Genomic DNA, 21,581 nt, shown 5'->3' on the forward strand with positions numbered 1-21,581 from the left:
TATTGACCTCAATTTCCTATAGGTCACTTTAGGTGCCGGGCCTAGATGTTTACCAATAATGGGATCAGCATCTAATAGACTCCAATGTGCTTTCATAACTTTCTTCAATCTAGGTGAGTTGGTACTGTACGTGGTAATCATTCTAGGCATGTCATTGTTCTTATTTTCTATGGGATTACTTTTAAAATAATTAGTTTTAACATAAAAAAGTATTTTAAACATTATACAACAAAAAAATAACTAAATAGTCGATATTATTGACAACTATTGAAGTCATTAGAATGGCGGGCAGACTTTAGTCCGCCCCCCACCCTAGCGGTAACGGGACCGCCTGCCCGCCTGCCATGCGACGGTTCCACCACCCTAATTATGATGCGAACGCCGCAGTGGCAGTTGCATTTTGCGATTTCACACTGCGGCAGGTGCCCGCCACAATGTGGCGCGCGGTGCCTGCCACCTTGTGCACAGATATGCAGGGGGATACCATAATCATAACACCTTCCTGCAAATGTCTGAGTTCCAGGCTGCTATAGAAATTATTTTGTTTTCTTTAGATAATAACGTGTCTATCTTTCTGGTAAGTGACCCCTTGTTCCTTAATAACTAAACGTCACCCTTGGTCCCTGGTATATCCTCGGGTTCCCTTGTTTAGTAGAACACAAACTAAATATCAGCAATACCGCGAACTTCATGAAAAAGACCTTCCTCATCAACACCAAATCAACACTAATTCCATTACTAAGGAGTATCCAGTTTCAAGCTATGTATGTGTCATCTCCGGTCTTCATCCACAACTCTTCCTTTAGGACACCTTTCACACACTGGCCCTTCACACTACTCTTGTTTGTGCTGGCTGACCATCACCCAGACAAGTAAGAGTGCTGTGATACCTCACCAGTGACAGTTGTGTGCCAAACCCCAAAAAGCTAGCACAGCAAGTATACACACTCCCAGATTTTCAGGTTTAGTTGTGGTAGATCTTAGAGCTCCTTTAATTTCTGGCCATTTAAAGGGCAAAGGGAAAAGGAATGACTATGTCTGTTTATAAATGGTGCGGGGCAATTTTATTGGTAGACATCCAAATGTGATGGTTGGATGAGGCATTAAGGGTCGCACGAGTATCCCTCCTTTAGTCCCACCACCAGCCTTCTCTTTTCAGAGATTGTCACATATTTCAGCTCCCTCCAAGATTGTCTGTTCATGACGCACGCACAACTCCCTTATCTCTCAGGCACATCAGCTCCCCCACCCTCTGATAAACAAAAACCCAAGCTGTTTCCTTGAAAAGTACTTGTTTATCTGTGTTTTGCTTATGTGCCTTGAGCAATGCTAATTTGCAACGTCTTTCTGCTGTGCACTAGGAGGGCTCCTCCCAATGACTTGCAATGTACTGTGAAATGTATATAAACTGTATTCAGTGAATAAAGTGTCAGACCACTCCTGACCCTTCATGAGGTAAAGGAGGTCTCCCTTAACTCGAGTTAATGAATAAAGGTCCATTTAACTCTTACACCACGGACTCCTCAGTTCATTATTTCATTTATATTGATAATTTATAGAAATTCATACCTGGTAATTAATTTATTTACCACATTAACTGGCGCCCGAAACAGGGACGATTCCCCTTCCCCACGCGCCGGAGATCTAGGTCCGGTCCTTGTCCCTTCCAGTCCCTTCCAGACCCCCCCGACGGACTCTCAAGTGCACAAGAAGCGGGGTATTCCTGCTGACTCCCTCGCGGCGAGGAGGAGACAGACTGAGACTGAACATCCACACGAGGCGGTGAGGAAGATTGGCGGAGCGTTCCAACCCAGAGCCCGACCAGTGAACTTGTCGAGTCCGAGGTTTCCAGAGTCCCGTTGTTCCTCATTCCACTGCGCAGCGCTCCAGTCCGATGACCAGGTCTTCAAGTTCTGCTTCGCGGTGAGTACTACTGGGAATTTATAAAGACGGGTTCTGTGATAGAACACGGTAAAGTTGCACTGATTCTTCAGTGTATAAAGATATCAAGTATACTGTTTTCGTAATTTTCATCTTTATAAGGCCTAGTTAAAAAAAAAAAAAAAAAACATGAAAATGCCTTTATTTTCTAAATTACGAGGATTAAGTACCAGGAAAAAATTATTAGAACAGGCCGTTCCGGTCCCACCTAGAGATACACCTGGACATTTCATGTATACTAAACATGGTAGCGAGAGGGTAATGTTTCTTGAACTGTGGTCAGATTATACAAAAGATCTAGAACACAGACTTAGGTGGCCCCCTACAGGTACATGGGACATGGAGTGTATTATGGCAGTAGAAGAACAGTTGTGGAAAAAGAAAGTAAGGCCTACACAAAAGAAGGCTATTGAATTATGGCGCAAGGAAGCGCACAGAAGGTATCAGAAAGAACAAACAAAAGTTGAAAAGGGTAAGAGAATGTCGGAACAGGCTAAGGAAAAGAAATTACAGGAGGAAGGCGAGAGAGTTATTACTGAACAACAAGAAAGAGAAAAAAATGCACTTTTTGAAGGGATTTATCCCGTTCTACCTACTGAAACAATGAGCGAGGACACAGATCTGGATAAAAAGATAGGAAAGGTAAAAATAGCTCAAACAGAGGATTTCGTGTCCTCTTACATAATAGAAAGTCCCCCGCCTTATGTGATTCAACAACAAGTCCTGCAACAAAGGCCACCAGTACCGATAGGTGGCCAAATAGCCACCGCTCCTCCCCCAGAAGATGTTAAAAACAGGACAGAGGATAAAATTGATATCCCGCTTTTAGAATGCCCCGGGGAGGGTAGAATGGCCATAATATCTTATAGATTGAGACAGGCCCTGGACACACTCCAGAAAATTCCCAACAGCAAACCCCAATTAGACGCAGTTTACGAATTCGTCCGGACGGGTCAAAATGAACAGGCCTTGTTAACAATGATAGCAAATAGAAAAATAGTGACCAAACAGACCATGTTACAATTTGCGGTGACCTGTTTCTTAAGGATATTGGACAGTAATAACAAGGCGCCTAACCATTTGTTGGACCTAAGTGACTCACTTGAACGGTCCAAGTTCACTAAACACAAAGAGCTAGATAAATTGGTAGTACGATTGATAACGGGCATCCATAATATCCATCAAGATAGGGAAGGACAGGAGAACGTCTCGGAAGAGACGTGTGAGGAAGAAGAGGAAGGGAGAACTATTGTCGTAAGACTGGCCCGTAGCCATCGCCGTCCCGGATTCCCTCCCCCTCCCCCTCCCCCTCACTGCTCAACTGAATGCAAAAATGCTAGAACGGATACCGTTTCTGCTAAAATATTCCAGTGCACTGTCCAGTCATTGGAGCGCTGGCTCGAAGACGACCCACCCTTCACCCCACATGAAAAAGAAATAGCACGTTCAGCCACTGATTGGATTGCCCAGCATCAACTTTATGACCCTGATATAATAGAACAGATCTTCCTCTCCCTCTCCCTGTCTGATCAAAGAATAGCGGGTATGTTCATGTTACAGCATTTGGCAACACTATATGAAAAAAGATGTCCCCCACCTAAGACAATATATCACTTATTACGTGACTGTGCAGACGGTTTTTGGTCCACAAGGGATGAAGAATTCATTACTAAAGTTTTGGATCTGAGACAACGTTATGTACAGTTTGAAACCGAAATGTCCGGTATAAGCACTTGTGACAAGGGACAATATCCCCTGCGAGAAGTACACCCAAGGGCAGGCGCGGATGGCGTTTTTGAGCGGGTACACATGTACACCCCTCTTACGAAGTTAGAGATATTGGAAATGAAGAAAATAGTACCACCGCACGAAAGGGATCCCGCAGGGTTCCATAAAGAAATAAGGGACATTCTGAGTCTAGGAAATTATACTTTCCCAGATATAAAAATATTACTGAAGGTTCTCCTTCCCGAAGGGATATACGAAAAATTGATGGAAAAAGATTGGAACTCTGATGGGGGAGCAGCTATAAATTGGACAGCACTGAGAAATGAGGATCAAGCCCGCCAACCAGGGGATGGGTTGGGACCCCTAATACGTGCATTCCCCGATGTCCTTATGCAAGTATTACCCAGATTATTAACGACGAAGAAAGAGGATTGGGACGCAATATCAGCGTGTAAACAAAAGTTAGATGAAGAAATAGGAGATTATTTTGTAAGACTACAGAAATGTTTCGCCATTAACAGCGGCCTCTCCTCAGGCAGTGATGGATACCAACGTCTTTTTGTAGCAAAATTAGTAGAAAATGCCATTCCCCCAATAAAGAACAGACTCCAAAAAGTTGAGAGTACCTGGCAAGCAAATACCTCTCAACAGATGCTACAAATGCTACAGTATCACCACAATAGAATTAAAGAAGAAGAAGAACAAGATAAAAGGCATGTCAAGGACACCAAAATGAAAGCCCTGGTAGCCCAGACAACAACTGTATCCAATACAGGTAAAAATAACAAATCAACTGAAAAGGGGTCATGTAATTATTGCAAGAAACCTGGCCACTTCATCAGGGAGTGTCCCGTATTAAAACACAATAAAGCAACAGGAAAAACGCAAGCCCGTCCTTATGCCCCTCGAAATAATGAGGCCCCAGCCCCTACGACCCAGGCCCGACCCCCTGCTAACGCCCCCGCGCAAACTCAAATGTACCAGCGCAATGATGAAATATACCCCGAATATCCTGAATACTCATGAAAGGGCCTAAAGAGAGAAAAAGACTTGCCCCTGATCCCTGTCACGGTGGACCACCGTGGCCCCTATGTACAAGCACACATTCTGGGCAGGACAGAAAATTCCTCCTTGACACAGGGGCCAGTAGGACAACAATAAACCATGATGAGGTCCCAGGGATACCTCTCTCTGGGTCACATAGTATTTCCTTGGGTTTCTCGGGAAAAACAGTAATAAATAAGGTCTCCCAAAATGTTTCCATAGGAGTGGGTCCACTAACACGTACTACAGATCTAGTGTTAACAAAGACCTGCCCCGAAAATGTATTAGGTATTAAAACACTGAAAGAACTAGGTGCCGTGATATGCTGCTCCCCAGAAGGTGTCAGGTTATGCCTGCGAGATTTCAAAGGTCAATTCCTGGAAAAGGAACTGGATGCCATACTCAAAGTGATCACGCCAACATTATGGGCAACTAGTCCTACAGACGTAGGCTGTATGGACATCACACCTCCCAAGATTACACTAAAGGAAGGTGTGGTTTTGCCACGAATCAGACAGTATAAAATACCTCCGCAGGCTGAACTAGCATTACTGCAAATAATAAATGACCTGATTGAACACAAGGTAGTAGTAGAGACAGATTCCAATACTTGCAACTCACCTGTTCTTCCAGTTCTTAAAAGAACGGATCCAACTGCCGAACCTGTATATCGTTTGGTAGTGGACCTGCGAGAGTTAAACAACTGTGTAGTGCCACAATATACTGTGGTACCTGACATAACATCACTTTTGACAGCAATAGACCCCAAGGCTACATTTTTCACTGTCATAGATCTGAAAAACACTTTCTTCAGCATTCCTATTCATGAGGATAGCCAATATCTTTTTGGATTCTCATTAAATGGCAGAAGCTTCAGATTTACAAGAGCTCCTCAGGGCTATACAGAAAGTCCCAGTATCTACAGTCAAGCCCTGAAGAGGCAGTTGGACAGCATCCAGATGCCTATAAAGACAATGCTCATACAGTATGTAACGATATCCTCATAACAGGCCAGTCAGAAACAGAGTGAGAAAAAGCCTCCCTCCAGGTTTTACTATTTCTTGCAGAAAAAGGACACAAAGTCTCTCCCTCTAAATTACAGTTCTGTGCACAGCAAGTGGCCTACTTTGCGCACTTGCTGTCCAAGGAGGGTAGACAACTTACACAGGAATGAATACGGTTAATTGCCACTATTCCACGTCCAACAACACAGAAAGAAGTGCGTGCCTTTATTGGTTTAACATCATATTGTAGACAATGGATTCCTCAGTATGCCCATTTGGCCAAACCTTTGATACAACTGACCACTTTGGAGGCCGGTTTATTGGCATCTTTGCCATGGACAACTGAGCATACAGAGGCCTTTGAGGAACTAAAACAGGCACTTTGTCAGGCCCCAGTCCTGGCTACTCCAGATTACACCAAATCTTTCACACTATTTGTAACAGAACGAGGTGGTAAAGCACTCTCAGTCCTCACGCAGGAACAAGCAGGAAGAAACAGGCCCTGTGCCTACTTTTCAAGTACATTAGACCCAGTTGCACAAGCCCTACCTGCCTGCCTAAATTCTGTAGCCGCCACAGCTTTAGCCATCAGACAAAGCGATGCCATTGTCCTCGGACACCCCCTGACAGTACTTGTACCACACGCAGTGGAACTCCTACTCAACAGAACACAAACACAACACCTTACAGTTGCCCGATTAACGGGATATGAGCTGACATTGTTCCAGCCACACATAGAGATAAGGAGGTGTAACACATTAAATCCTGCTACGTTGCTACCTAATGCCATAAATGATGAAGATACTCACGACTGTATTAGAATGGTAGAGATTGTCACCAAACCCAGACAAGACTTGATTGATGTCCCGCTATCAGATGTAGATGTTACTCTCTTTGTGGATGGGTCATGTATGCGGACGAGTACAGGAGAGTTAACGGCAGCTTATGCCATAACCACTGATAGTAGAGTCATAGAAACAAACAGAATAGACACCCTTTCAGCCCAAGCTGCAGAATTAATCGCCCTCACACAGGCCTGTAGGTGGGCGAAAAATTTAAAAGTAAACATTTACACGGATTCGCAGTATGCCTTTGGGGTGGTTCACAATTTCGGGACTCTATGGAAAGAGAGAGGTTTTCTGACCTCCCATGGAGCAAAGATACAACATGGACCTTTAATACAGGACCTGTTGGACGCCATACACCTACCGACGGCAGTAGCGATCTTGAAATGCAAAGCCCACACCAAAGTTACAGACGATGTTTCCAAAGGAAATGATCTTGCAGATCAAACTGCCAAACACACAGCCCAGACAGCAACCATTTCCCATAAAATTCAACAGGATACAGTTCTGGTAGTAAGAGACCCTTCCAAAGATGTCATAGACATACAGGCCCACGCCACCCCAGAGGAAAAGAAAAAATGGACTGAAGCAGGAGGGATAGAGACTGAACAAGGGTGGGTGACAAAAGACAAAACAGTGTGGTTCCTACCCGATTCGATGGTACCCATAATCATAGAAACTACACATAGTCCAGCACACCTAGGTGAGAAAGGAATGTTAGACAGCTTACGACCATTATGGCACAACAAAAACTTGCGAGCTGCTGCAAAACACAAAGTCAGAACATGTATGATATGTTGTCAGTTCAACCCAGGGAAAGGGGTGTCTGTAGAACAAGGTGGATTTCACCCTCCTGAACATGCTTTTGAGGTCCTACAAATGGATTACATACAAATGGATAGATGTAGGGGACAGAAATACGTGCTAGTGGTTGTATGTGCATTGACTAGGTGGACAGAAGCCTATCCAGTACCAGTTTACACAGCCAAAACAACAGCTAGACAATTGGTTAGAGAATTCTTTCCTCGATATGGACTGCCAAGAGTTATCTATTCTGACAATGGTCAACCCTTTTCCTCTAAACTAATGGAACAGGTATCATTGTTGTTAGGGTACACCTGGAAGTTCCACTGTGTCAGACACCCACAGGCAGCAGGTCTAGTCGAAAGACACAACCAGACACTAAAAACAAAAATCGCAAAAATATGTGAGGAAAAGGGTGTAGATTGGGTCACAGCCATGCCGGTAGCCCTCTTTTACATGAGAATGGTAGCACATTCAAGGACCGGACTATCTCCTTATGAGGTAGTTTACGGTCGACCTCCTAACATGTGGGGCACACCTAGACCTAAATCTATCACAGATACTGACAGTAATATGTTGACAGATTATCTTGCCGCCATGATGTCTGCACTACGCTCTTGTCGTTCACAGGTGGCGGCTGCTTTTCCAGATCACACCAATCCCGAAGAGCATGCGATAAAGCCTGGGGACTGGATCTTGGTCCGAAACTTTGATCGAACATCACCCTTGGAGCCCAGGTGGAAGCAGCCAAAGTTGGTACTTTTAACGACACGGACAGCAGTAAAGGTTGAAGGAAGGAAAGGATGGCTTCACGACAGCCATTGTAAAAAGTACTTTGGGGACCCTGAGAACATTGTTCAAAACAAAGATAACACGAACTATTTGCCCCCTCTTTTGGATCCGACACCACAACAAACTTATAAGTCAAAACTGCGCTCCGCAAAAGTAGTCTAGATCTGATCAATTAAGTCCAGTTGGTACAGACTGGTGAAACGGTCAGACGATGACTACTACATCTCTGCAGATTGTGGGGGGAGCAACTAAAATAACGATAATGAGAAAAAAGTATTGTAAAATGCTACACCAAAGATATTCTGTTTTTTTAGTAATGTTATTATTTGTTGTCCTTTTTGTTGCAAGCTTGGGGTGGATATTACACTTGGTATACCCCCCTCCTTTGTCAAAAACGTTAAACAATACTACTATGCATTCCCATTTAGAACTTCCTACACATCTTGCAGACAGGCATCTAGAATTTCACAACAACACTTTCCTTTCTATGTTGCATCATCACCAGCTAGCCATTAACACCACTGACTGTTGGGTCTGTGGATTGATGCCACACTCGGTCAGCAAAGGTGTCCCGTTACTCTCATACCCCTTCTCTATGGCAGGCTCCTGTTTGGCTTGGAGACTTATGTTGCAGGAGGAACAGAGGACGGGAAGAATAAACGATTCCATCCTCGCTTCTTTTATTGAACACGTTTGGCGCAATGTTTCAGGAAGAAGGGCCTATCCCTTTTGCTACAGGTCCGAAAATGACACCTTCACTCTTCCCTACACGAAGGAGGAAAAGCAGGAAATGAATACCGTTAATAGTAGCGGCAACACTATATTTGTAGGTATGAAAAGAACAAAAAGGAAACTCACACCATCCTTTGCATGGGTGATACCTCAGAAAGGAGCCCAGGTATAGGAGATAAGCCGGTGGGGGAAAGTTCTTGTCTAGTTCATAGAAGTTTGGACACCACGATGTCCCCCTATCTGGTAATATCACCTAATTCCTATTTTATTTGTGGGGACAAAGCCTATGTGTGGCTACCCACTGGGTGGAGTGGCTCCTGTTATATTGCCTTCCTGTTACCTCCCACCTATACTGCCCCGGCAGATTACCATCTGATTGACCCTCTGTCCACCATGAGCAGGCGGTGAAGGGGGGTCATAGATGCAGAGGATACTGCAGGACAGGAGGCAGGAGATTTTTTTTTAAGGCTTAATTCCCTTCTGGGGACCCATGATTAATAGCCGTCATATAAGACAATTAACGCGGGTGCTGAAAAACACTATTGACGAGACGGCCGGTGCGCTGGGCAACATCACTGCTGAAATGGCCGCCGAAAGACTCATGACGTTACAAAATCGTATGATTTTAGACATCATGCTGGCGGACCGTGGGGGGGCATGCAAATTGATCAGTTCCAGCTGCTGCGTTTATATTCCTGATAATGCACCCACGGTGTATGCAGCTATTTCCCGACTTCATGTAATATCAAAGGGCCTCGACCAGGCCACAGGCTCTTGGTCCCTGGTGGACTGGATATGGAGTCTTAATTCAACATGGGGATGGAAAGTGCTGACCGTACTTGGGCTGGTCCTTGCTCTCATAATATCATGTTGCCTTTGTGTCCAGTGCGGCCCCGCTTTATGCGGTCTCTGTGCTACATGCCTCGTCCCAAAACCAATTAATAGAGCAAGAGAAAATGAGAAAATGATGCTGCAAGCCCATGTGGACGGTCTCATGGCCATAGAAGTGGCCTAAAAATTAAAATAAGTTGCGCTTGGGGACAAGAAGGGAATGAGAAAATAAAATATTAAAAGATCACGTTCCCGGTTCTGTCCCCTCGCACACTTCCCTTTCTCTGCTGCTCTAAAACAGTTCTTTACAGCATCCATTTTAGATACAGCATCCATTTTAGAATTCACTTCAGCTTGCCTAGGATCAGCCAGTTCACGTATCTCCTCAAGTTGCACTAGTTTTTGTTCAGTTACACCCACACATTTTTGTGGTTAAGCCGATGCTGAAAAAGGGCCCACCAGCCTTCTCTTTTCAGAGATTGTCACATATTTCAGCTCCCTCCAAGATTGTCTGTTCATGACGCACACACCACTCCCTTATCTCTCAGGCACACCAGCTCTCCCACCCTCTGATAAACAAAAACCCAAGCTGTTTCCTTGAAAAGTACTTGTTTATCTGTGTTTTGCTTATGTGCCTTGAGCAATGCTAATTTGCAACGTCTTTCTGCTGTGCACTAGGAGGGCTCCTCCCAATGACTTGCAATGTACTGTGAAATGTATATAAACTGTATTCAGTGAATAAAGTGTCAGACCACTCCTGACCCTTCATGAGGTAAAGGAGGTCTCCCTTAACTCGAATTAATGAATAAAGGCCCATTTAACTCTTACACCACGGACTCCTCAGTTCATTATTTCATTTATATTGATAATTTATAGAAATTCAGACCTGGTAATTAATTTATTTACCACACATCCACAACTCTTCCTTTAGGACACCTTTCACACACTGGCACTTCACACTACTCTTGTTTGTGCTGGCTGACCATCACCCAGACAAGTAAGAGTGCTGTGATACCTCACCAGTGACAGTTGTGTGCCAAACCCCAAAAAGCTAGCACAGCAAGTAGACACACTCCCAGATTTTCAGGTTTAGTTGTGGTAGATTTTAGAGCTCCTTTAATTTCTGGCCATTTAAAGGGCAAAGGGAAAAGGAATGACTATGTCTATTTATAAATGGTGAGGGGCAATTTTATTGGTAGACATCCAAATGTGATGGTTGGATGAGGCATTAAGGGTTGCACGAGTATCCCTCCTTTAGTCCCACCACCATTTGGGTATCAGAAGCTGCAAACATGTTAACTCTTTCGAAGTCTGCAGTGTGAAAAACCTTAGCACCATCATGCCATATCTATTGTAAAAGATCATCTTAGTGAATTAAAATATAGGGTGACAGTGTGTGTTCTGTTGAGTTTAAGGCATCCTTTAGGTGTTTTGGATGTCTGTGGGTCTATTCTAGATTGGGTTTGTTGTTAGGGTTGGTGTTTCATTTCTTACATATTGTTATTATATTTGCCTCCTCATGCATGATATTTCCAAATCCTAGCATTGATAACTGTTATTTGGACAGGCCTGTCTACTTTCCCAGTTTGTAATGTTCTTTATGGTGATTTTAGGTGTTTTCTCGGAGTGCTGCAGAAAGGATGAAGGGCGTGCTGAGCAGCTCCTAGAACTTAAGTCCTTCGGCTGGGGAAACACCACCTGCATGGAGCTGGCTGCGAATGCTAAAGCCATGAATTTCATGTCAAATGGAGGAGTGCAGGTGGGTGAGGGCTTTCAGTTTACTGGTCCCTTTAAATCTGTGGTGCCTTTTTGTGTGTGTTTAAAGTGAACCTAGATGCAAAGTCACAAAGTGCTATAGAAAAGAGGCAAATGTGATACACATCAGATTAGGCAAGGGAAGGGGGTCATAGAGAGTTGCAAATAAAAATAAGAGGCATGCAGGGAGACAAGGGAGAGTGGGGGGCAGATGGTGTCCAAGTGTAGAGAAGTGGTAGGAGAAGTAGAAAGTCAAGGTGAGTAGCAGAGCAGATGGCTACCAGAGGTAAACCGGTAGGGTGAGGATAAGGGAACCAATGGATGGTACAGTTCAACAGAATGTTTCTAGATGTGTGGTGTAGATAGGTAAAAGATGAGACGGGAGGCACCACTTCCACGTCTCTGCTTAGTACTGCACCATCTAGCTGATGGGGGGCAAACCAACCACAGGACCCAGAATGTGACATTCACTACTTGCATTCTGATCCTGAGTTCAATGACATTGCAGGGAAGGAACACAAGTATATGGTGGCAGGGGGTGCGGGTGTCTGCCTATGGTTGATGAGGTTGGGGGGGCTTCATATTGTGTCACATGCCTTCATTAGACAATATTGCCTCGCCTTTAGGTAAAATGTGCAGGGCAGACTAATGCAAACCTGCACACTTAATTAAATAATGATCTTAGATTTTGTAGTACTCACAAATGTTAGAGGGGCTGTGACATTCAGCTCTTCTCTGTAGTCAATTCCCATTTTTTTGTAAAACTTACACATTTTAATTCCTTAAGGAGCCAGGACCCTTTTCGCAAAGGACATATGGCTTATGAATGCAGACCTTCATGGTGGGTGCCCCACAGAGGCCTTGGTACCCTTCATTCTTTCTTCCACAGGAGATACTAAGAGGCAGATTTACAAGCCCCTTGCGCCACTTTTGCTTCATTTTTAACATGGGAAAAGTGACGCAAAAGTGGCGCAAGGTGCTTGTAAATCTGTCCCTAAATGTCCACCATCCGCGTGGGGGTGGATATTCAGCCCCTGTCTCATGGGTCCCCCCTGCACATAAAAGCATGTTAGACTGAAAAGACAATTCTCTTTTGCATGGTGAGTGTACTGCTCAAATTTTGTTTAAGTAAATTGCACACTATGGGCATATAGATATTGGTTCTAGTCCTGGTTTTGGCAACTGACCAAAATTAGTCTACATTTTTCCAAAACACCTACGGCCTGATTACGAGTGGGTCAGTTAATTCCAACCCATACGTAAACCTCTGTTTAGGCAACGGTTGAAATTCTGAGTTGGAAGGTATTTAAAACATCCTATAGTTATCGGATACGTTAAATAAATCAACCTTTATTCAAATTTGGCAGGTCAAACCCTTTTGAAATTTAATTGGGGAAAGGCATTCAGTAGTCACCATATGATACAGATATTGGTGCGTTAAACACCAAAATATGCAACCTATTCCCCACAAACTCGTAATAAATGTTATTGATCACACCTGAACATGTAAAGAGGCTCTAAGTCTGCATGTGCTTAAAATGCGCAAGCATTTGTTGCGTGGTATGCAGATTTGTACACAGGTCCAGCTTTAGGGCAGTGCGAAAGGTGTGGCCACACTGGGTGTTGACTAGTGGAGGGGGGCACTGACCTCAGTGGGCTTTGGGGGGGCACTGTTTTTAGCAATAACTTATGATTGGAGAGATGAGGAAGACTTTTGCACGGTGGTAATGAGAGAATGCGAGCAGGAGATCATGGGACATGGTTCCCCAAAAATGATTATCCAACCGGGCGCCACCAGCCCTGTTTGTACAGTGCTATGCAAATGTATAGACACAGCTTGATGTACACACTGTTGAATTGTCTCCCTATGCTTCATTGATGTTCAGTGTTTTTCTTTTCCCCATCTCGGTTTGTGCTGTATAAATATCAACTCACACAGATATTTTTACAGGTGAAGACTTCTCTGAGAACTAGACATCAAACATGTCACCGATATTGGGTGGAGATCATGAGTAAAGGAGTTGTATTTTATAATGAAAAGTGGAATTGGTGTACGGCAGCCTTACAGCAGAAGCAGTACTGTCAAGCAATAATGGCATTTAACAAGGCTGGCAAAGTATGAGAAAATCCTCTGAACCTACTCCCATTTCTAATTTTAAATGTATTTTCCTTGTATTGTATTGAGAGACCACCCACTATGAAGAAAGAGTTGCTCTAATATACTGACTTAAGAAGAGACTGGGAGACCTTAAACAGCACATTCTGGAGGGGTGGTAGTCTTCTGATTTAGGGTCCCCGAAGAGCATGTCCTGGCTAAGTGCTTCTACATGGTTTAATTCAGCTAGTTACTAATGTAGTCCTGCACTTTGGGAGCAAGAGAGATGGATTATTAGGGATACCTAGAACTTCGACTTCCAGGACGAAATGTGCCATAAGCACAAAAAAGCTAAATGGGACTCTTGCTCATCCCAGCACTCCAAAGTCTGGTGAGTAGTTGCAATGTTTTAACTCGAAGGTCCAGTGTTTTCTGATTCCATGCCTGTCCCACCTATGTGGCTGGTGTGTCCCGAATTTCTCAGGCCATCGTCCACCCTCTAGCAAACAGCAGCATTCATGCAGACCATGCTGTAAATGTTTCAGATACTACTGGCTGGCTTTGCCATGCCTTTTGGTCCCCCAGAGAATCCCAGGTCTTTCAGTTTGACTTCCGCTAGGTGGTCCTCTGTACCAACTGACCCCTTGAAACCCATTCTCAGGCACCTGCCAATGCCTGTCTTCCGAATATCATTCCGGCCCAAGGGTCCACACCTACATTCCTACAGTTTCTGACCCCAAAAGACTTCAGTTAGCACTAGGTCTATGTTGTGCTATGAAATAACTATGGTGAAATTGAACAATCAAGCTTCAGCCTCAGACTATCTGCTCCTCTATCATTACCCTGATGGAGGGGGGGGGGGGGGGGCTAGATACCTCAACTGAAAAGAGCTGGACTTGCTACCATTGGAAAAAAGCCTCTTCTCAATGGTAGTGCAGAGAGCAGCAGTAGAGCTAGAACAGCAACTGCCATCTCTGATAAAAAGCGATTTATTGATTGAAATTCATAAAGCAAACCCAACTTCATTTGAGCCACTGTTACAGTATATCTGATAGTGATTTCTAGCTGCAGATTCCTTCCTCACCTTAGAATATTCGAAAAGGCCCAGACTGGTTCTGGAGATTCTTGAGCCGTATCTTTGCACGTCGGTCCGTGGCCCTGATTGGCTCCTCATCATAAGGATGCGACGTACGTGCTGCCTATATAGGCATCACACCATCATGCTGACTTCAGTTGTTTTCTTTCTGCACCTTCAGAGCAGATCCAGAAGAGCTACTTCAGTCATTTTTTATGATTTTATTACTTTTTGTCAATTTTGTTTGAGTTTCCACACTCTGTGTGCCTTAGCCATGTCCCCTAAGAAACCTTTGAGTTATGAAGCCTGTGGAGCCTGTCCCATGCAGATGTCTGTGACCTACCCTCACCTAGTTTGCTTATTGTGCCAGAAGCTGGACCACGACAAGCATGTCCTTAATACCGTGCCATGTACCCCAAAGTGGTACGAGAGCTTGCAATGAAGCTTCTGGCTGCTTAACATGAGACAATTCTACACCGCTCCAGGTCCCGGGCCACACTCTGAGGGGCATATTCTCAAGGACTTATCGCCTACTTAGCGGCACTTTATCGCAGCCAAAGTGGTGATAAATTCATCGCACCATTCTCAAGCTGGTGCTAACAGCCGACATCACCAGTTTTCCTGAGATAGCCGCCAAAAACAATATCGTCACTGATGATACCCGCAAATAACGCTCATGAGATGCAGAGTAGGCGCTCCCGTGCAAAAAGCAGCGAAAACACCACTTCGCAATATTCACAACGACCAATCAGCTCGGCGATAAGATCACAAAACATGCAATAAGGTGCGTCAGCAGCAGGTTTTTAACACCTGCTCTGACCTGGTGTTAACTCGGAAGAAAACCTACACCATAAATGGGAGCTCTACCCACAGCCACACCAGAAGAACAACAGATGCCATGGAGCTACTGATCATGCAGCTCATACACCCAAGAGGGCCATAACACCCACCGCCACCACCCCCAGGCCCTCCACCCACCCCAGTACCTCCCCCGCCACCCCGCCGGACTACCACAGAGGCAGCGCAGACAAAGACAGTGGACCTTCAGAAAACGCACCAGCCTCACAGACCTAACACCAGAGGATGTCATTGCCCACTGCAGGCCCAAAAGGACAACTATCCTCCACATCCTGACCCTCATTGCCCACAGACTGACGGTACCAACACAGCAGACAACCAACATCCCTCTGCAGACAAAGCTGCTGGCTGTGCTGCACTTGTTGGCATCTGGTAACTTCCAACCAACAACTGCCAGAGTTGGAGGTGTCTCACACCCAGCCCTATCAAACTTACTCACACCTGTCTTGGATGCTATCAACTGCTTGGTACCCCCGCACCTTTCCTCCCACACACTGCACAGGAAAAGCTGGCGACCAAGCAAGGCTTCTACGCCATAGCTGGCTTCCCGCACATGTTGTGGGCAATCGACTGCACACAGGTACTCCATGTGCCCCCTGCCGCCACTGCACACAATTACCGCAACAGGAACCACACGCATTCCATCAATGTGCAGGCAACAGTGGACTACCGGGAACTCTTTACCAATGTTGTCGCCAACTACCTAGGCAGTGTGCATGATTCCTTCAACTTCTAACAGTCCATCATCAACCAGCGCTTCCAGGATGGCACCTATGCAAATGCACTGCTCGTCAGTAAGTAACAACTGAACACACCACACACCTCAACTCCACCAACATACAACTCACAACTCTGGGAATGCACACGTTGCAAAATTACAGGCAACATTACAACCAACATGCCCACATACCAGACACGACAACACAACTTACTGTGGCAACCTGGGCTAGCCATGTACTCAAGCCATCAACGGCATAGCACCTCAGCCACACAATGGCAGAATGTGGGGAGAGGTGGGAACCAGGCATGTGCGAAGGAGGCAAGTGACCCATGAATGTGAATGTACACTATGCCAAGTGTGGCGTGGATGTGCTGAACAGACTTCAGTATGAAGACCACGGGCATTTCCATGGTGACATACACTGCTGCTGTTTAGAGTGTACTGGACAGTGGACGCTACCTGCCCCTGCGCACCCAGGCCTCACTGCTCACCTGCCGACACCGGCATGTGTCAAAGAGGGCCCACCACGTGCCCGTGGAAGCTCCAAGCCAGAGGTCCGTGACCTTGGCAGCCTCCTCAGACCATCACTGGCCTCCGCGACACAGGCCCCGAGCATTCCTTTCTCGTTGACGTACTCCACCGCTGCCTCTGGCCTACACTGCGGTCCAGCAGGCCTCACACCAATTCAACATGCAATATGACCTGATCCTACTTCAAGAACAGATTCACTTGGATTTCATACGTATCTTTAGCTCCCACAACTTTGTGTGCTACGTTGGCAGTTATTCATATACTGTCACCCACTATGAATCCCTGTTCTATTCGTTGTTCTGTTCCCTCCATGTGCAAGCCAACGTGTAGTGCAACACAAATTCTAATAAATGCAAAATGAAAAAATGTGTGTAAAGGTCTGGAGTGCCTCACAGAAGTAACACCATGGTAGTCCACTGGTAGGTTCTCACCAGTGGGCTCAGGTTCTCATCATTAGCACAGCCATACCAAAACAAAAACAAACAAAGATAATGTGTAGATATAGTGAAAAAATAGTAAGACCAGTGGTGAAATTACTGGTAATATGAGCGCTGGGATGTGTCTCCCTAGTGCTTGTGAAATCTCACCCCAAATAAGGTGGAACCTGAGACTCTAGGACCACGTTATTTAAAGTTTGAAACGAGCTAAACCTGCACTAGCTAATCCTCTCTTATTCTATGCCATGGGTTTGCTCATGTTAAAAGACACCCTGTTGCCTTCTATCTCCATACTGGCACCAATTCAAACCAGCCCGGACCAGGCAGGACATGGCATCGTCACAGGCTAAACGCACCCTCAGCTCTGGTGCTTCTACCTCCGTCAACCACAAATCATCGCCACATCCGACGTCGTGTGGTAGAGTTCCAGGAGGAGCTGCCTGAACAGCGGTTGCATCTAACTGACTGCTGCCTTCGGCATACACTGGGGTCAAGTAGGTCACACATTTGGAACAGAGTCTTTGATTTTTGAATGGCAGAGTTAATAACATCGTACGCAAGGAGAGGAGTAAGAGGAAGACGCGCTTCAGTCCTGAGGAAAAAAGGATCATTGTTACGGATGTGATTGAACACTAACAACAACTGCCCTGGTGCCACTAACTCTGTGTATCGCAAGTCAACGACATGTGTCTGTGGGCCCCTGCTGACAGATTCATCTGTCCCACACTGCGGTTAAGTAGGTTACACATTTGGAACTGAGTCGTGATTATACAATGGCAGAGTACAGAAGTTTATAGCAGATTGTATATTACTGTACTCCCTTCGATGTGGTGCAACCAACTCTGTGCATAGCATTCCAACGACACCTGTCTGTGGGCCACTGCTGACCACTGCCTCCGGCCCAATCTGCGGTCAAGTAGGTCACCAATTTGGAACTGAGTATTGATTATACAATGGCAGAGTACATAAGTTTATTGCAGATTTTATATCACTGTACTCCCTTCGATGTGGTGCAACCAACTCTGTGCATAGCATTCCAACGACACCTGTCTGTGGGCCACTGCTGACCGCTGCCTCTGGCCTACACTGTGGTAAAGTAGGTCACACATTTGGAACTGAGTCATGATTTATTTTTGGCAGATTTTATACCATTGTACAGGCCTCATCGCAGACTGCATCCCCTTTCAGCCCTGGTGCCAGTAACGCTGTGCCCCGAAATTCATGGACCATCTCTGGTTGAACTTTGGTGGCATCTGAGTCCATGGCCTGAGGGTTGTCTTCATCCTCATGTAGCTGAAACTGACTTGGTGTTAAATATGAGTCTGTAGCATTCATCTCCTCCATATTGCCTGTGTCTGCTTGGTTCTGCCCTCTGTATCATGCCCTGGAAGAACACCTTCCACTGTCCCCCGAAACCCTCCACGACATTCACCTTCGACATCGATGAGGACCCGCTCAGCTCTCGTGGCCCTATCTCAGTGCACCGCAAGTCACTGTCCTGTGGCGGTGTGCCTGTTCCGGCCGCAGTGCATCCGGGGCCACTAACTCTGCGCAGCTCAAGTCATGGACCCTGTCTGACTGACTATTGGATGGCCTCTGAGGCGATGGCCTGGGGGTCAGCAGCGCCATGTATCTGTGGCCCTGTGCCCAGCGCTGCCTCCGGCCTCAACTGCGGTTCCCAGGGCTCACACATCAAACCGAGTCCTGACCTGCCCGGACGACATATCACCGCAGGATGCACACGCCACCACCGCCTGGGCCTCATCCAACCAACAACTGCCAGAGTCGAAAAAGTCTTACAGGCAGTCTATCAGAGTTAGTCACACATGTCTTGGATGCTATCATCAGCTTGGGACCCTGCTCAGCTCTTCAGGTGCCACTAAATCTGTGCACCACAACTCATGGACCCTTTCTTATATTTTTTTTTCCTGTGGACAGCTCACGCTACAATGTCACCTCAGGCAGTGGGGAAGACCTGGGACGATGATGTGGAATATGAGGCAGGTGTGCGGAGGGGAGAAGGCACAGACAATGGGAGAGCAGGAGGCAACAACCAGAAGGCAGCAGTGCAGACTGGAGGTGGTAGTCCAGCTTCACACCAGGAGCTATGATTGAGTTATGTGCTGTGGAGTGCAGATGCAACTATGTCACCTCATGCAGTGGGGTAGACCTGGGATGATGATGGGGAAGATGTGGCAGGTGTAACACACCCTACTGCAGCTGCTGCAGGAATATCCCGAAGGGACACAATCTTAGAAAATGTCTTCACATGAGTATGATCAGCTCTGGTGCCCCTACCTCATTGCACTGCGACTCGCCGATCCTTCTGATTGAATTTTGGGTGACCTCAGACTACCACCATGATGCATCACAGTTGTTTGTGTTATGCTGGTGTTTTCTCTATGTCTGCTTTAATAGTGATCACTGTTCAAGTTGTTGCCAGCACCAACAACTCCCTGAGGGCTGGCTCACACTCACCCCACACCCATCCAGCAACGGCGTCACTGGTCAGGTGACCCTGGTAATAAAGAGTGGCCGGGCGCACTTGCCCGTAGCCAGTTAAACTGACTATCAAAGTGTGTCTGTGTGCTCATTACGTATGCATGATGGTCCCGGGCCCTACCACATTACATTGTGCGGTGTACAGCAGACACAACCATGTCACCCCAGGCAGTGAGTTAGATCTTGGACATGTAGCTCTGTCCCCCCTCCCTTTATACATAGGAGGAGTGAACTGGGCCGGCGTACACAAGTCCAGCGTAGGGGTGTGAATGATTGCCCCAGGGCTCTGGGCGTGGTTCAGTACTGGAAATGTGCAAATGCGTGTGTCTCTGTCGCAGTGTGTGTGTCCGTTGGGGAGTGCAAGTGGTCCCTGATGGGAATTAGACACCCACGTATGTAATCTAGTTCGGCTGCCATGAGTTTGAACCCCACCGCACCTGTTCAGCCACCTCCTTCTGGCAATCTGACACCTGGCCATGGAATGCCTTGTGTGCTTCGGTGAGGTGCTGGGAGCCATCCGTGGTGGTGTGTGCTTCCTGCTGTGTGGTCTGTGCAGGGGGTGGGGTCTCCCCGATGCAGCTGCGTTGCCCTGCTCCTGGAGGTGGATTGCTTAAAATGTCCATGAGCTGTTGTAGGGCGTCGGTGTTGAAGGTGTGGAGGTCCTCTTCATCATCACTGATGAGTTGTCGGGTCTGCTCTTCAGGAGGTGTTGATTGTCCCTCTGCTATGTGAAGGGGAGATGCATTTTAACATTGTGTTGACATGTATGTTGATGAATTGTCAAAGTTTACATTGAGACTGCATGACAATGTACATTGTGACTGTTTGAGAGGAGCTGACTATTTGATGCGGGACAGTGGACATTTGAACTACATCACGGATATGAGGTTGTACACGTACATTTTCATCTCACAGTTTCCTGCTATGCCAGATGTGATTGGCCAGTTTCTACGCACAAGCGGAACCAGTTGTGTCCTCTGTCCTGTACTGAAAGTGTTGCACTTTGCACTACATTGTTGTCAATGTTGATGTGCTGTCATTGCTATGTGTGTGTGCTGCATTGTGAGTGAGGCGTCCCTGCTGCTCAGATTTGTCTGCCCCTTGTCCCTTTCAGGCAGTGTGCCTTTGACTTCTGTGCTTCGACATTCTTGGAATGTTGCGGACTTGGATAAATTGGGCTCTTGGTCGAGTTATGACTCTTGGGCATGGTTTGTCCGAGGATGTGGTGTTCACGTCAGGGGTAGTTTGTGCACGTGGTTGTGTCAGTGTGACCTGCTCCTTTTCCGGGTGTGGTCCACACTCAGCCACCTCAGTGTCATGGCGTGCACAATGTCATGATGATTGCACGTGTCCATGCATTGGTTGTGAGATTGGTGATGTGTGGGGTGGGACCCCTTTGGGCACATGGTGGATGGGGTCCTACTTGATGTTTGTATGTGTGCTGCAGTGTTGCACAGGGTTCAGGGACATGATCCAGAGTGACTGTGGGTGTGCAGTTTGCTCTGCTTAATTGTGCATATGTGCCATTGTGCCCATCTCCCCGTCCCCCCAGTCCCTGGTCGGTACTCACCCTGTTGATGTTGTGTCAGGTCATGTTGAGCAGTGTCCGGATCCACAACTCCTGGCACCGTATCCTGACTGATGACTGTGGCCACCATTTTCTCCATGTCATCCAGCTCCTGGTGTGCCGCTGGACCCCCACCTCCAATCTGCGTTGCTGCTTTCAGGATGGCATCGAGTTCCTTCTTGGTTTTGCCCTTCACATCATTCCAGCGCCTCTTGACCTCTTCCATTGTCCTCCTCAATGCCGCAACTGCATTCACATGGTCCAAGATGGTCTGCCATATTTGCGTCTTTGTTGCCAATGACACATTTGGGGTGACAAA

At 46.3% G+C, this 21,581-nt stretch overlaps 1 protein-coding gene across 1 annotated transcript in view; it reads left to right on the top strand.

Annotated features, from left to right (window-relative positions):
• Window positions 1–21,581, top strand: part of LOC146808477 (transient receptor potential cation channel subfamily M member 2-like) — a 1,642,641-nt gene that overhangs the window by 830,184 nt on the left and 790,876 nt on the right. Inside the window, exon 15 of the mRNA XM_085623575.1 lies at window positions 11,335–11,480. Within this exon, the coding sequence (XP_085479701.1) occupies window positions 11,335–11,480 (146 nt within the window). The remainder of the gene's footprint in view (window positions 1–11,334; window positions 11,481–21,581) is intronic.

The sequence above is a fragment of the Triturus cristatus genome, chromosome 8 (genome assembly GCF_964204655.1).
Source record: "Triturus cristatus chromosome 8, aTriCri1.1, whole genome shotgun sequence".
NCBI classification, from domain to species: Eukaryota; Metazoa; Chordata; class Amphibia; order Caudata; family Salamandridae; genus Triturus; species Triturus cristatus.